We start from the raw sequence: 17,545 nt of genomic DNA on the forward strand, positions 1-17,545 counted from the left end.
TTGCCCATTTTGAACCATAAATACTCTAAATGAACCTAAAACTTGTGAAATTGCTTTTTTATGTTGTTTCAAGCCATAAATATTCATAACTAAGTATCTTAGGTGCAAAAAAAAAAACAAAAAAAAAAAAAAAAAACCGGGCGGGAAGGGCAGCGTGTGCACCGCTGCTGCAGGCTGCACTGCTGCTGCAGTGCTGCTGCCTCCTCGCGTGATTCCCAATGAGAAAGAGAAGGAGAAGGAAAAGGAGAAGGAGAAGGAGAAAGAGAAGGAGAAGGAGAAGAAAGAGAAGGAGGAGGAGGAGAAGGAGAAGGAGAATGAGGAGAAGGAGAAGGAGAAAGAGAAGGAGAAGGAGAAGAAAGAGAAGGATGAGGAGGAGAAGGAGAAGGAGGAGGAGAATGAGGAGAATGAGAAGGAGAAAGAGAAGGAGAAGGAGGAGGAGGAGGAGAAGGAGAAGGAGAAAGAGGAGGAGGAGGAGGAGAAGGAGAAGGAGGAGGAGAATGAGGAGAAGGAGAAGGAAGAGCAAACAACAACAACACATCACATCAACAAAGCAACACCAACAACACAACACAGCGAAGAAACACCATTTCACAGCCAACTTAACCATTTCACAACACAATCCAAAAACCAATATCATTATCCAAACAAGTAAGTAAAAAATCACCTGTAGAATAGGAAAGCCATGAGGTGTCGGAGTATCAACCCCCCTTGAGTTCGCATGTGAAGGAGTACTAATCTGCAATAGTGTATTGATAGTGAAACATTAATTAAAACCGTACCCACGTAACTCAACATATCAAAACTTATAGAGTTGAATTCTAATCACGTACCTCCTCGCGTGCATTTATCTCTTGTTCTTCTTCTCTTCGTGGGTGGCTACTTGAGTCGACCGGTGTTGTCGAGGAAAAGGGCATGGTCGGCAAATTCATTTGCTTCGCCCATGCATTGAACTCTTCGCGCATCTCATTGCGCACTTGTTCTTTAATTGATGCCACTGTGGCATCGAAGTTCTGTGGCGAGTTCACACTTGCTCGGGATCTTCCAGATTTGGTATATTCGGGACCCATTACCTTCTCCCATCCTAACAAGCTCCCCCCAGCACCTAATACCCGTCCCGGATGGTAGGGCTTTCCCATAGCCAAGGTGAAGGGGTCCTTCTCTACCGTCGGGACGAGCTTGCCTTCAACAAGCTCTCCAGTGTACTCAAGCTGTAGCAAAAACAAAATGGCAACATGAAGTAAGTGTTTATATAAAGTGATATACATGCAAATGAATAAAGTAGTTCACTAGTTCATAGTTGCTTACTAGCTTATCTGTCATTTCTTTGGTTTCCGGAGCCTTGATGGACCATTTTCCGGTTTTCTTGTCCCGCAAATGCATAGAGCAAAAGAAATCCCCAGCACGACTCACCAAAGTACTGGTCGTGGAGTCAGATGGCGCTGTGGAGGACCCTAGAAGTGTAGTGGGGTATACTCCTTCACTCACCCACGTATCCCTCCATTCATCATACGTCATTGCTCCCATATGATGGTGGTATTGCTTTTGCAATGCATTCCTGGAATTCTGCTCCCTCATTTCCTACATAAAAAGATATGTTAGTTTCATTACTAATAAAAAAGACGATAAATTACAACACAATTTTCATCAGAGTTCTTTAAACTTACAATTTCTTCTTTTTTACATTTTTGAAGAACGAAAGCTTCCCAATCATCCTTCGATATGCTAGGCCATATTTGCCAAGGGAGTTTCTCTTCATCGATGAGATCATCATCACTGCCACCTCCTTTCTTGTTCTTTGGTTTCCTTACAAGTTTCTTTGTGATAAACCGACGAACTAAGTTACACTTGAAGCTTCTGAATCTTGCCGCAAGTAAGGATTCAAACACCCTTTCACTTGGCGTACTCATTTGGAATGTTAAATAGACTCTGCAAGCACAAATAACAAACATTATTAGTTTGCTAATAACATAACAATAAATTGAAATTGTTTATAAATAATCACATCAAAAAAAAACTTACCCTGGTATCATTCCAAAACGTGTCAATCAAGCCTGTAGGTACGTCGCTCATACGAAGCGTAATGGGGATTTTGCGCGCACAAATCCCAACTTGACCAGTATACTGACGACGCCATTTACCTGAGGGTTGCCCTACCCTGTCATACTCCAAGACCATAGGACCGACAGGTGTCTTGAAAGCTGTCGTCGGACCCCTCAGCTTTTTCTTCGCTGGTGCCTGCACCCCCCCTCCACTTTGATCCTCACGAAACGGCTCCATAATGGCATTATCGATTGGAGACACTTGCTCAGCTGCAATTTCAAACTCATCTATCATTCTCTCCAATACATCTTGCGCCTGATCTTCTGGCTCACCCAAATCAGGTTCCTTGTTCACATCATACAGCTGGTCCCCATCATTAGATGAATCATCATCATTAGATTCAACATCCTCAACTCGAACACGGTATTGATCGTCCGCCATTAGATGTTAAAACCTGTCATTACAAACATAACACGTTATTAGCTGCTGAATTGTAAGGTAAACTTATAATCATATATAAATTGCTGAATTATAATACAAATAAACATAGAAAATGGTGAAGCAAGTTACTTTATACATTTAAAAGAATATAAGAAAAATGGGCAAGTAATTCAACAATTTCATTCAGTTTCACCTAAAATGTGATTTTTTAATTCTTTCTACGCCTGCAATTCAAACTAACAGAAAATATACGGTACCTCAATCTAATATTCCTTCATCGTGGTCTGATCTCATGTAATTGGCTTGATCGTCTATCTCATTTGGCACAGCAGGTCTAGGAACAGTGAAAGGTGCCGAGTCATCAAAGGCATCATATTGTTCCTCATCCTCGACATCTCCAACGCCAAGGATTCTTCTTTTGCCGGCTAGCACAATAGACCATTTTGAGTCGGCAGGATCAGATACGTAAAACACCTGCTTAGCTTGAGATGCAAGGATGAATGGTTCCGCACTATCATTCAGGTTGCCAAGATCTACAAGAGTAAAGTCATCAAATTTGACGTTACGCCTGATATTATCAACCCACTTACACCGGAAAAGAGCAATCGTGAAGTCACAATAATCAAGCTCCCATATTTCTTGAATTCGACCGTAGTATGACAACTCTGCATCAACGGGTGATTTATCCTTAGCACTTGCAAACTCCCTTGACGATGCCACAACCGTTACACCACTATTTTGGGTCGAGGACGATTTCAAATCTTAACGCTCAGTCCAAATTGTGTACCCATTTATGTCATATCCCTCAAATGAGCGAACATCATCCCTAGGACAATAAGCAAGCCACCTTACTATAGCTGTGACACTCTCATCCGTTCCACCCATCACTCTATCACGAAACCAACTCACAAACTTCTTATTGTGCAACTGCATCAGTGCCCTTTCACCTTTCGATGGAAACTCATCACGCAAACTAGCCATGTGCTCGTCTAAATATGGGTGAAGATCTGCAACATGGTGCAACACATAAAGGTGTGCTTGTAAGAACTGCTCTCGATCATGTGACATTCGTTTCGACCCGATTGTGCCATGACCATCAAGTCTACCTTCATGTCGAGAAGTAGGAATACCAATAGGTTCAGCAACGGCTATATAGTCGGCCACAAAATTACCAATCTCCTCGGCCACGGTCCCTTGAATCATACTTCCTTCCGGGTGAGCCCGATTCCTAACTTTATCTTGCAATGTACCCATGTGTCTTTCAAAAGGATAGCACCACCTCATGAACACTGGACCGCACAACTTAATCTCACACACCAAATGAAGAATCAAATGCACCATTATGTCGAAAAACGAGGGCGGGAAGTACATCTCAAATTTGCACAAAGTCACAACCACATCCGCCTATAAAGCATCAAGTGTACATGGATCAAGCACTTTGCTACATATTGTATTGAAAAACGAACAGAGGCTTGCAATAGCTTCCCTCGCGTGCTTTGGCAAAATACCACGTATTGCAATTGGTAGAAAAACTTGCATCAGAACATGACAATCATGGGATTTCATACTTGTCAGCTTCAATTCTCCATTTAAGGATACAAATATTTTCATGTTAGATGCGTACCCTGATGGAACCTTAATTCCATACAGACATTCACAAAACATCCGTTTTTCTACCCTTGACAATGTGTAGCAAGCCGGAGGTAAATAGGCCTTCCCCTCTTTGGCTTTTCCCTCATTTTTCTTCTTCGACGCATCCGCGGCCTTTCCCTTTCCCTTGCTCTTCCCCTTTCCCTTTTTCGAACCCATTTCTTTTTCCTTTTCCTGTTCCTTTCCCTTACTAACCCTTTGCTGAACCCACAATTTTGGACGCACTTCCATCTTTTCCAAATCTAAACGTGCACCCTTTTCGTCCTTTGTCTTGTTTTGAATATTCATCAGCGTTCCCACAAGAGCGTCACACACATTCTTCTCTATATGCATTACATCAAGACAGTGCCTAACGTCATGTTCTTTCCAGTACGAGAGCAACCAAAAGATTGATTCTTTTTTAAAGAGAGCAACTGATTCCGCCGCTTTTTCAGATTTCCCAAATACTGTTCGTACACCCTTAACCCGAGCGTAAACCTCCTCACCAGTCAGTGGCCTAGGAGCAGTCCCCTCTTCCACTGTGCCATCGAAAGCCTTTTTCTGCCGACGGTACGGGTGATCGCGCCTGAGCAACCTTCTTGTCCTCAAATACACCTCTTTGAAAGAATAATCAAGGCGTCTGCTTGGCGTATCATCAATAAAAATGGGACATGCCTTTTTCCCTTTATTCTTATACCCAGACAAGTTGCCATATGCAGGAAAATCATTAACGGTCCACATAAGAGCTGCACGCAATGTGAACATCTCATTCTTATGAGCATCAAACACGTAAACCCCTTCGTCCCACATCTTTCTCAAATCATCAACCAATGGCGCAAGATACACATCTATGTCGTTTTCAGGTTGCCTTGGCCCCGATATCAAGAGTGAAAGCATTACATATTTCCGTTTCATGCACAACCAAGGAGGCAAATTGTAGATCACTAAAATTACCGGCCATGTGTTGTGCTGGGTACTAAGAGTGCCAAATGGATTCATCCCGTCCGTACACAAACCAAGCCTTAAATTTCTGACTTCATCACCAAATTCCCCAAACTTCATATCAAGGTTCTTCCATTGCGGGGAGTCGGCCGGGTGCTTCAGCATTCTGTTTTCTTTCTTCCCTCTGCATGCCACCTCAAGTTTTTAGCGTCTTTTGGTAAAGAGAACAGACGCTTAAACCTTGGAATTATGGGAAGATACCACAACACCTTAGCAGGAGGTCCCTTCGTACCAGCATTGCAACTCTTGCGCTTATAGCGCGACTTCTTGCATCTTGGACACTCCTCCAATTGTTCATATTCATTTCGGTAAAGAATACAATCATTAGGACATGCATGTATCTTCTTATACTCCAAACCAAATGGACACATGAGCTTCTTAGCGTAATAGTAAGACTTAGGAATTTCATTCCCATCGGGCAACATCTCACTTAACACGCTCAACAAGGAAGTAAAACTACTATCCGTCCACCCATGCTTCGACTTAATGTTAAAAAGAGTTAGCACGGCTGATAGTTTGGAGTATTTTTTGCACCCAGGATACAAAGGCTTTTTAGAAGCCTCCGATAATGACTCAAACACGTCACCTTCAAAACCACGCATCATCTCATCCACACCTTCATCCTCAACTTCATCCACATGATCATCCTCAAATCCCTCCTCAGCACCATCATCAACAATATGTTCATCATTCTTGTATTCCTCGTCCACACGGATATCATTGCTTCTATCATCATGCACATCATACCCAATAACATCCCCACTGTACTCTCCTTCTTCACCATGCCAAATCCACACATGATATTTAACCCTAAACCCACGACAAACTACATGATCTCTAATGATATCAACACTATTGACCACCTTCACATTATTACAATCAACACAAGGACAATAGAGGCACTCGAAACCCATTCTGCGCTGATAAGATGAAGCCGTCTCGCAAAACTCTTGAACCCCATTAAAGAATTCCAATGTATCACGTCTACCATACATCCATCCACGATCCTTCTCCATTAAGTAAATTGTCTCTAAACATGGCAACATATTACGAATAATAATGTATAATTGCTACATCTACTATATATATAAATCAAATTCAAACACACACCATGCATATAACTTTCATATACATACACAAATGAATATATGCTTCCAAAGGGTCCTTATCACTCCAACCTAACCCATCCTTGAACGTTTACTCTCACTAGTGAATGTATGTCAACTTTCCAATTTTAAGGAAAATCCGGCAGCATTTCCCCCCAGTTCTCCAAGTACACAACGTAGGTAATTACTTTCCCACATATGTACCCAGAGAACATGGTGATCGAGAAAATGGTAAGCCAAGATGTTCCTTAAAATCGAAAAAAAGGACATACATTCACCACCTAAGTGAGAGTAAACGTTCAAGAACAGTCCTAACCGGGGACTATTCAAGACTTTCTCCTAATGAGAAAGCCTTGAACGGGTATCTAGGCATATGATGATGCAAACATTTCATATATTTATTGTTGTATTTAGTTTGTCATTATATAATACACAAATCTAATAGCTAGCATGAAAAAACGTTTATTAAAACAATAATAGAGAGAAAGAAATATTTATAGCTTAGAGAAGTTTATAATTCATACATTTAAATTAGACAAATTAAATTTAGACTTAACTATAACATATTTTAATTCACAACTATAAATCTACCACAACTATAAATCTACCATACCATTAAATCAATAATGCTTAATATAAAGAGTACTTTGTATAATTGTATGTCATGAATAATGGGTTTCGAAATTATACCTGAAATGGCGCCTTAGACCAACCGTGAGAGCGAGCAAGAAGGTTGGTGTACGTGGAGGGGAGGCAATGCGCGTCTATATTGACAAACCCTAGATTACAGGAACTTATAATTACTACATTGTAAAGCAAATCCACCAAAAAGTCGAAGGAATTCATCAATGGAGGGATATAAATAAAACTTAATTGCTACTTACCTTAGGTTGAAGACAATGGAGGGAGTTAGCTTCAATGGAGGTGAGAAAGCTCGCAACACTTAGCTTCAATGGAGGAACGACAAAGAGGGGAGATGAGTTGAATGAAGCAACGTGCTAAGGAGAAGAGAGGAGGGGAAATTGTCTTCAATGGAGGTGAAAAACCTCGCACCAGGCCACTTCAATGGAGGAACAAAGAGGGGAGCAGTTGAATGAAGAAGGAGGAGGGAAAACGCAGAAGGAGGGAAAATGGAGGCCACTTGCGTTTTTTTTTTTTTTTTTTTTTTGCAATTGAATGAAGAAGATGAACAATGGAAGAGTAGGGAAAACCCGGGTTTTTTTTTTTAAACATTGCAACGGTTAACTGTTGCCAACCCTTTACCTTTTATTTTATTTATTTATTTTTTTTTAAAACGCAGTTGGCAACGGTTTAATGTTAATCATTTTTTTTTTTAAAAAAAAATAAAATAAAATTGGCAACGGTTAACCGTTGCCAACTCTGATATTTAAAATGGCACTCACTTAAGTTGGCAACGATTTTCATGAACCGTTGCCATAGGGGGGTTGCCTATTTCTTTTATTCTACTAGTGATAAATGGCCGACTGATCACCTAACCTAGAATTTAGACAACCAGTCGTCCAGGGGCATAGGCAGCTCTTACAGTGTATCTGTCTGCAATTATCGGCCATACATAACAATCGGTATGACATGCAAGCGGATATCAGAGTTTCGACACTTAGCAAAAAGAAAAATTCGAAATTTGGCAGCTAAGGCGACCTAAAAAGATGGTCGCCGAAATTCTATTAACAGCCGGCCATAAAGATCGGCACAAATATTCAAGACCCCGGCCCCCTGGCCGGGTAAAGATACAAAAATAAACCGTCCATAAAGACCGGTAAAATATTCAAAGACCCCAACCCCTTGGTCGGGTAAAAGAGATACAGAAACAGACGGCACGCAGGCCGAAGAAAAGAAATAAGAAGACATAAGCATCAAGATGGGGGCAGATCTTCAACAACAACAGCCGCCTGAGAAGCATTCTTCTTGCTTGTCTCGGCATCAGCTGCACCCTTTTTAGACGCATCCGCCCCAATCGGCACCAAGGCCACTATTGGCTCCTCCCCTCCTCTAGCGCATCATTCTCAGCAGCCGCTAGCAGGACTTCTTGGTTATACGTTTCAGAGCATTGGCGAAATTGTTTTTCCCAAGAAGCAAAGTCGGCGTTTGGAAAGAAGCGAGTCTAGGTCATGCGCTGGATTTGGGCCGAGTCCTCCATCATGTCTCGAACCAAATCCTTCTTCTCTAGCTCAGCCTTGGCCGAGAGCTCTTCAGTGAGGCTCTTCTCCTGGTTTACCAGGCGTTCCTTGACACGCTCCAAGGATTTCTCCAAGGTGTCGTATTGGCTCATCTTTTGCTTAAGAGGCTTCAGCTCGGCTCTAAGGTTCTGGATGGTCGCCTCCAACTCATTGTTTTTCTTCTTGGCCGCCTCCAACTCATTCCTAATAGCAGAAGTAGCCTGCGCCTGATAATAAAGAATATCAGTTGTCAAAATATCATTTTGGGCAATTTGAAACATTGTCTTGTCACAGTCAGAGGCGGCCATGGCTTTAGCAGCCTTTACCTCTTTGTTCTTCGCATTAATTGGCTTGCGAAGGTCGTGTACTCGCAGCAAGGACTGTAAGAGGAAGCAGGCGTCAGGATCCAAAACTATGTACAACATGAACCATTAAACAGTGAAAATACGCTAAGTATACCTCAGCAAGGAGCCCTGCAATTCCATCTAGGTCAAGGGTGTCGACACCCCGGACCGCGTCTCTCTCTGCTAGAGGGACGGCTTTAATCATGGACTTGGCCACTTCGACCAGGTCCGTTTCTTGAGGGTCGGCTGCATCAAAAGTAAACAGAAACTTTAGACATGAAGGTGAAAGAAAAGTGAGTCGAAGTCTAGAAGAGCAGTTTCATACTTCTAGGCGGCCTGCTGGGATTTTCAGATGGAGTGGATGGCTGTTTGTCAGCAGCCAACAGTCTCCTGGCAGAACCAGATGAACTCCCCACGATCGTCTTCCGGGCTTTGGGGTCTGGCTGTTGGGAGGAGGAAGCTCTTTGGGTGCCCGTCTACAAAAAGACGAATGGTTAATATTTGTATAAACCCAACCTTTTAAAAGAAAAAGGGGGAAGGTGAAAGCTGGGAACTCACTAAGGGCGTCTCCTTGGTTGGAGAATCAGCTGATGAGTGTTGTTGCATGACGGATGCTCGCAGCAGAGCAGCCGCTGTTTTGGAGGCGGTTATTTTGCTCATGGCTTCTGCTGCATAAAGGAACACGAAAGTTAGAAAAATTCAGAAATAATTTCCACAAGAGTACGCATTCAACAGATCGGCTACCACTAGAGCACCGACTGCTAAGGCCACAGGCGGCCAGGAAGTACTCATCATAGAGCCATTTGTAATTTGGGACGCAGTTCAGGGGTACTTGCTCTCGTACCCCTGTAGTAGAGTTGGCCCTGGTCTCTACTTTAAAGAGACCTTGGTCTAGGACTCTTTTTTAGCTTTGTGAGGGACAGGCGGCATGCTGCGACCGCCTGCAAGAAGAGGCGGATCTCTGTTCCATCTATTGAAGCGTTTGTTCAGCTCTTTGTCTGAACTCTCAATAATAAGGAAGGTGCTTCTCCAATCCTTCCATTTGTTCTCTTTACCTCTTGTCATGAGGTAGCCTCGGTGGCTCGTCAATTGGTACCAGCCGGTACCGCCTGCTTTAAGGGTCCGGCTGAGATAGTTCATATGGGAAAATGCCTCGAAATATGGCTCCACCCCATACATTTCACATCCGGCTACATAGCCGAGAACATTGAACCAGGAATTTGGGGCTAACTGCCATAACCCCAACTCATATCTGTCAAGGATTTGTTGAACAGCCGGATGTAAGGGGAAGCGCAGACCAGCCCTAATGGCCGCCTCATAGCAGCCAAAGCAGGCGCTATCATAATTGGTCCCAGCCGGCCAGACGACTGTGTCTTCCAGATCTGGCACAAAAACCAGAAAGCCAGGGCCCATTACATGGTCCGCTGCGAAACTGCCCACTTTTTCTTGCATGGCCTTGATTCGGCCTTTCGGAACGATGCAGTAGTAGGGAGTGTTCTGCTCTCTTAGAGTGGCGGATGGATCCGCTCAACTGTCCCCCTTCTCGACTGCATGGGAAAGTCTCGCCTCATGTAGGCGGTCGTGCCCCTCCTCTAAGTCGAGAGAAAGGTGACCTGAAGAGTTGGAGTCAGACTCGTCCTCTGAAGAGTCCGACTCCTCCCCTCTCCCTAAGGGGCCCGCCTCCTCTCCTTCAATAGGAGCGGGAGAATACGTAGACATGTCTACGGTAAAATGAGAAGGGACCACCTTGATCCCTCCCTCAAAGCTATTGGCAGCCGAGCCGCCTTGGTTCACTTCAACATCTGGCGTATGGTCAGATGTTTCACTAATCGGCACCTGGAAGGAGGAGTCGTCCGAATTGGTGATCCTAGCTGTTCTTTTTGTTCTGGCCATTATGTTCTGCATAGACACAGAGACAGTCAGACTTTGTATAAAGGGCAAAGATTGTTTGAAAAGGGGCAGGCGGCACTCCTAGTCCTAGACTCAGCCGTCCCCGGTGACCGGCTGATCACTAACCTAGGTCGTGTCGTGTGCTTCCGAGGTGCCATTTCAAAAAGAAAAAAATAAAGAAATGAAAAAGAATAAGAGAACGGACGGTTACCTGAACGATTGAAAAGTTGAAGAAGATCTGGAAAAGTAATCCGAATATCAGCCGGCTTGTCAGAACAGGCGGTAGGCTGGAAATGTCCAAAATGTCAGAGCAGGTTCAGGGGTCCGAGTGTTCTCTTAAAAAGTTCTCAAGTGTGAACAAATGTGAAGTCAACATGCCCTTATATAGGCAAGGGAAGAAGTTGAAGGGACACTCTTCAAATTCGAAAATGAGCGGGAAAAACTCCCGGCCTTTCACCAAATGACACCTGTAGCATGCCGTCGCCTATTATGGGCCGACACCTGTCATAGGTGACATGTGACCAGTCACGTGCCACCTGTGAGGGTCAAATGATTAAGGGATTTTGCTCCCACCAATCGGAATGCGCCACGTGGGCCAATCAGGTCCTGCCACGTGTCCTCTAATTGGACCTGTCAGAGCCTGCCACGCGGCACGTGCCTATTTGTCCACCATGGACCTATTATGTCACGACACGTGGCATCCTCCATGCCTAATGGAAAAACCGGTCATCTAGGACCAACTTCCAAGGGAAGCCCAATCAGCCCTAGGTTAACCTAAACCTAGGATTGGCACGCTTCCCAAGGTTATAAATACCCTCATTAATCCTCATTAAAGGGGATTACGCTCAAAAATTACTCTCACCTAGAGAAATACACTTTACTTTTCCGCATTACTTACTCCTAAAACAAGTACTAATTTGACCGTCGGAGGCGGAGCTCCAACCACTCGGAGTCTCCGTTTGTTTTGCAGGTACAGGCGTCCGATTCCAGTTTCGGAATTGTAACTCTCTCGCAGAACATCAAAAAACCCCGAAACAATAACTTTTACAGAAGTTTATAAGCCCTTAATAATAATGACTTGAATCCTTCAAACAATGGAGTAAAAGTGTATTTGCATGGAGTCAGATCCTCTAATTGAATGTCGAGGGTTTGGCCCAATTATGTCTTAGAATTGTTAGAAGACTTAATTTAATCCGTTTGAATTTTTTTTTTAAGGCTAACTTTATGTTCTAACCATCCCAAATTGTATTTAATTAATTTAGATTTAAAAAAAAAAATACAAATGGGGTAACATCATGGTTTGGCTCAAATTTAATTAATTTAAGTAATTGTGTACACTAATAAATTTTTAGTGTTTACACCAATATGTTGCTTGTATAAATAGACATTGAGTATGATTTAAAAAAGTAAAAATGAGGGATTTTAAGCGTCAACTAATGAGTTTATATGATGATACCTAGGGGTAATGATGAGCTGAGTCTGTTCGTGAACATTTTAAGCTAGGCTCGGTCAAAATTTGATCAAAGTTTGGTCAAACCTTAATTCGTGGTGGCTCAGCTCGGGTTTGAGTTTGGCTCGAGACCTTAACGAGTCGAGTAACTCAGCTTAAAATGTTAGTGAACAAGCTTGATTATTTTTTTTCCCACGTAACCAAAACATATATAAATATAAATATATTTATCATAGATATTACACAATGATAAGTTAAACTCATAATATAGAAAATTTAATAATGAACATTAAAGAAGTCAAGTAAACTAAGGATAATAATAAGTCAAGATTATTCATGAGCAATTCGAATTCGGCTCGATCAACACTTGATCAAAACTCGACTCATAGAGGTTTGTGGAGGTTTGTGCTCGGCTCGCCCGATTAGCACCCCTAATGATACCCTTCATTGATAAAATGGTAAAAAAAAGACTTCTGATGTACGGAGTAAGAGAGAAGCACCAAGTGACTAATACAAAGAGATTCTCAAGTAGGATTAGAAACGGTTAATGGAAGCGTTAAGCCAAGAAGATGAAAGTTTAGACATCTTATTAGGAAGAAAAAATACCCTGGTGTTCACTCTAAGCGTCGATAAGTTCGGAATACTACGGTATAAAGTCAAACTCTACTATTATTGTCAATGCATTTTATTTTTTTTCCCCTTACTAAAATTGCAACAATAAATTTGGGGAACTATAATCGTATACTTGTACTCTCGTATAATATTTCCACAAAGCATTTCCCTGATTAAGTCGGACATATTAAGATGCTAATAATAGTATAATACCAAATAGTCAGAGTTGGGACAAAACAGACATTGAATATAGCAGACCAAGCTCATCTTAAAAATGAACACAGCTGCATTTAAGCAAAATTTTAATAGGGAATACGAAAGATATTGTTTCTACTAGATAGGGAACGAAATCAAAATTCTTCAAAAACTGCCCATACAAAACCAAGGCAGAGAACTTAGTCGACTTCCTCAATCTTGGGTCCTGGGCCGCTTGCGGCAGCAGGACCTTCATCATCATCCATGGGAGCACCACCCGTCTCACCGCCAGCACCTTGGTACATCTTTGCGATGATGGGGTTGCAGATGCCCTCAAGCTCTTTCATCTTATCATCGAACTCATCAGCCTCAGCAAGCTGGTTGCTGTCAAGCCATTGGATTGCACTGTCAATGGCTTCCTCGATCTTCTTCTTATCAGCTTCTGAGAGCTTGGAGCTGATCTTCTCATCCTTCACGGTGTTTCTCATGTTGTAGGCGTAGTTCTCAAGAGCGTTCTTTGACTCGACCTTCTTCTTGTGCTCTTCATCCTCAGACTTGTACTTCTCGGCCTCTTGAACCATCTTCTCAATCTCTTCCTTTGAGAGCCTGCCCTTGTCATTTGTGATGGTGATCTTGTTCTTCTGCCCGGTGGTTTTATCCTCAGCAGACACATTCAAGATACCGTTGGCATCAATATCAAAGCACACAGTGATCTGAGGAACACCCCTAGGTGCTGGTGGAATGCCAGAAAGCTCAAATTTACCAAGCAAGTTGTTGTCCCTTGTTCTTGTTCTTTCTCCCTCATAAACCTGGATCAACACACCAGGCTGGTTGTCGGAGTAAGTTGAGAACACTTGTTCCTTCTTGGTTGGGATGGTTGTGTTCCTTGGGATCAACACTGTCATGACACCTCCAGCTGTCTCCAAACCCAGAGATAGAGGAGTAACATCCAACAACAAAAGATCCTGCACCTTCTCGTTGCCCTCACCACTCAAGATAGCGGCTTGGACAGCAGCCCCATAAGCAACAGCCTCATCAGGGTTAATGCTTTTGCAGAGCTCTTTGCCGTTGAAGAAATCTTGCAATAGCTGCTGGACCTTGGGAATTCTGGTAGAACCACCAACAAGAACAACATCGTGTACAGTGCTCTTGTCCATCTTTGCATCTCTCAAACATTTCTCAACTGGCTCCATACACTTCCTAAACAAATCCATGTTCAACTCTTCGAAACGGGCACGAGTAATGGTTGTGTAAAAGTCAACACCCTCGTATAGAGAATCAATCTCAATGGTTGTTTGAGCAGTAGATGAGAGAGTCCTCTTTGCTCTCTCACAAGAAGTCCTCAACCGTCTAAGAGCTCTAGGATTGCCATTAATGTCCTTTTTGTGCTTCCTCTTAAACTCTTGCACAAAGTGATTAACCATTCTGTTATCAAAATCTTCACCACCAAGATGGGTATCTCCAGCGGTGGCTTTAACTTCGAAAATACCCTCTTCAATAGTGAGAAGAGAGACATCAAAAGTACCACCACCAAGATCAAAGATCAAGACATTCTTCTCACCAACACTGGTGGCCTTCTTGTCAAGACCGTAGGCAATGGCAGCTGCGGTAGGCTCATTAATAATTCGCATAACGTTCAAACCAGCAATAACTCCAGCGTCCTTTGTGGCTTGACGCTGAGAGTCATTGAAATAGGCAGGAACTGTCACAACAGCGTTCTTCACTGTTGAACCAAGGAACGCCTCAGCGATTTCTCTCATCTTAATGAGAACCATCGATGAAATCTCCTCAGCCGCAAACTGCTTGTCTTCACCCTTGTATGAGACGACAATCATAGGTTTGTCACCAGCACCAGGGATCACCTTGAATGGCCAGAGCTTCATGTCACTCTGAACTGAAGCATCACTGAATCTTCTACCAATCAACCGCTTAGCATCTGTGTCAATAAAGTCGGATAAAACATGTAAGACACGAATTCTAGGAATAATATCACTAACATGATTTAAATTTTAATAATGTACTGAAAATGTGAACATTACATCAGATACAAGAACTCTTATGAACCAATCGAGAGCTATAATTCCTATTCAGAACTGACAAAGTGACAATTACTCCCATGTTATTTAGAACTACTGGAGACACTTCATTTTACATCACTAAAGAAGGCGATTCAACAAGTAAATTTGAAGATGGCTAGAACATAGACTAAATTAGATTCGTTAGTCATTAACACATGATTACGACGATATAGCATGATACCTCAATTTACTTCAATTCCAAATCTAAATCTCCAATATATAGCATGATACCTCACAACATATAAGCTGTATATTTAATCTCCATAATATACTCTAATTTAGATAGATCTATTTTATCATATAAAATTATAAGATCTCAAAAATATTAACAAATTTAGATCTGAGAACCGACAAAACTAGATCACAGAGCAAGCTGGTCAATCGATTTCAACTTAATTATGGAAAATAAAGGTGAATTACAGCAATTAATACCATAAAACATCAACGTAAACATCACAAACACGAACATGCCAATGAAAATTTACACAGCATCAATTAAACTTCATGAAGCATCAATAACAACAAAATCTCAATAGAATTGTGAAAAACAACAGTTCAACACAGAATTAGCAGGAAAATCAACAGATCTAGAACAATAACAAACGAACACAACAAAATTGAAAAGAAAATTCAGAAAACGAACCAAAAACGGTGTTGACAGGGTTCATGGCAACCTGATTCTTAGCAGCATCACCGATCAACCTCTCGGAATCGGTGAAAGCAACATAAGACGGTGTCGTTCTGTTACCCTGATCATTAGCAATGATCTCAACACGGTCGTGTTGCCATACTCCAACACACGAGTAGGTCGTGCCGAGATCGATACCGATCGCCGGACCTTCACCTTTACCGGACATTGTTGTGCACACTGTTTTTAGAGAGAAAGGGAAAAGAGGAGAGAGAAAATTGAGAATTTGGTTGCTGCAAAATTGGGGAAGAATAAAATGGGTTTGAAATTAGGGTTTGGAGGAAGAGGGGTTTATATAGGAAGTGGGGGAGTTTGTTGGTTCTAGAATGTTCTTGGTTGATGATTTTAAGCAGGAATTAAGGACGGTGGAAAAAGCTTAACGGGAAGGAGCAAGGTAATATACAGCTATTATTGCGTTGATTTTTATTTTTTTTTATTGTTACTTTTTGTTTAGTGGGTTCACATGCTCCTTTAGTGGCCGACTTTGGCGGTTTCCTTAAACGGTTTTGATTTGAATCTTCCACTTTGTTGGAAATTTTAATTATTTTTAAAAATACATTAAGTTATATATTATGCATAGTCCTTAGGACTACATATAAGTATAAAATTTGCTCTAATAAATTGTAAAAAGTTAGAAAATTATAAAAATATAAACACTAATTACACTGATTTACGCGTATTTTTGTCATAAATTCCTAATTTTATACAATTTTCAAGAGTATATTTAATGCTTATATATAGCCCTTAGATCTACATATAGCATTACCCTAAGTTAAATATCTTCATTTTAAAAAAAAAATATTTCATTTGTAAATCAAATCAAATTATATCATATCACTTATAAATAAAGCCGGTCTCGCAGCCGAGTCACGAGACAGCGACACTTGACATTCCAGTTTTTCGCATCATAACTTTTAATATCTAATAACTTTTAATAAATATCTAATAACTCGGTTCTGTTTCCATCATAAAATTTATTTTAAAAAGTTCCTTAAAATAAGATTCATTTATAATACTCCCTCCGTCCCATAATATACTTCTTGTTTGTGTTTTTTCACGGTATTTAAGAAATAAGAGGAGAAAGTGGATGAAGTACATTAATAAAAGTGAAAAGTGCAATCATAGACAAAAGTTAGAGAGAGAAAGTGTAAAAAAGTACAAGGCATGTACAAAATTCAAGGGTAAATTAGAAGGTACAATGAATAAAGTTAAAAAAAGTGATGGTATAATAGTCTTTACATACTATCCAAAAATAGAAACAAAAACAGCATTTTGGCTCTCCAAAATAGGAAAACATGAACTATATTAGAGAATTAGTAAAAAAAAATAAATAATCAATAAAAATAGTTTTAGTTTAGTAAAAATACTTTCAGTTTAGTAAAAATAATTTAAGTATGATATCGCATGTCTAAATATCCTGCATTATCAAAACGGATCGGGTTATATGACAGTATTTAACATTTAAGCCAAAAAGTTTATACTAAAATCCAATAAACAACCTGGGCATCGCCCGAGGCACAAAACTAATATATATATATATAAAGGGGAGTTATTTCCCGAGATTTTAGAGTGCCACGTAGGATTAGTATTTTGAAAACGCTTCAATAGGATTATGCCACTTAAGATTAGTTTTTTTAAAGTGCTAAGTAGGATTATAATAAATATATATATATATATATATATATATATAAAAAAAAGCGCCACGTAGGATAAATTTTTCTAAAACACTACAATAGGATTATGCCACGTAAGATTACTTTTTTTTTTTAAGTGCTACGTAGGATTATAATGAAAAATAAAAAATTAATAGAGCGACACATAAGATTATTATTTTTAAAAATTTATCATGAATAAAATTAAATGATTTATTTGGGTCATCAATGGAACCAACAT

General features: G+C 40.9%; 1 protein-coding gene across 1 annotated transcript; it reads right to left on the bottom strand.

The window, feature by feature from the left end:
* Positions 1–12,846: 12,846 nt before the first annotated feature.
* Positions 12,847–16,130, bottom strand: LOC110735170 (heat shock cognate 70 kDa protein 2-like). The gene is made up of 2 exons (XM_021915347.1): positions 15,608–16,130; positions 12,847–14,822 (listed from the first exon to the last, which is right to left on the bottom strand). Exons 1-2 carry the CDS (start codon positions 15,819–15,821, stop codon positions 13,087–13,089), a joined length of 1,950 nt encoding a protein of 649 aa, XP_021771039.1. The 5' UTR covers positions 15,822–16,130; the 3' UTR covers positions 12,847–13,086.
* Positions 16,131–17,545: the final 1,415 nt, after the last annotated feature.

The sequence above is a fragment of the Chenopodium quinoa genome, unplaced genomic scaffold, assembly GCF_001683475.1.
Source record: "Chenopodium quinoa cultivar QQ74 unplaced genomic scaffold, ASM168347v1, whole genome shotgun sequence".
Taxonomy (NCBI): Eukaryota; Viridiplantae; Streptophyta; class Magnoliopsida; order Caryophyllales; family Amaranthaceae; genus Chenopodium; species Chenopodium quinoa.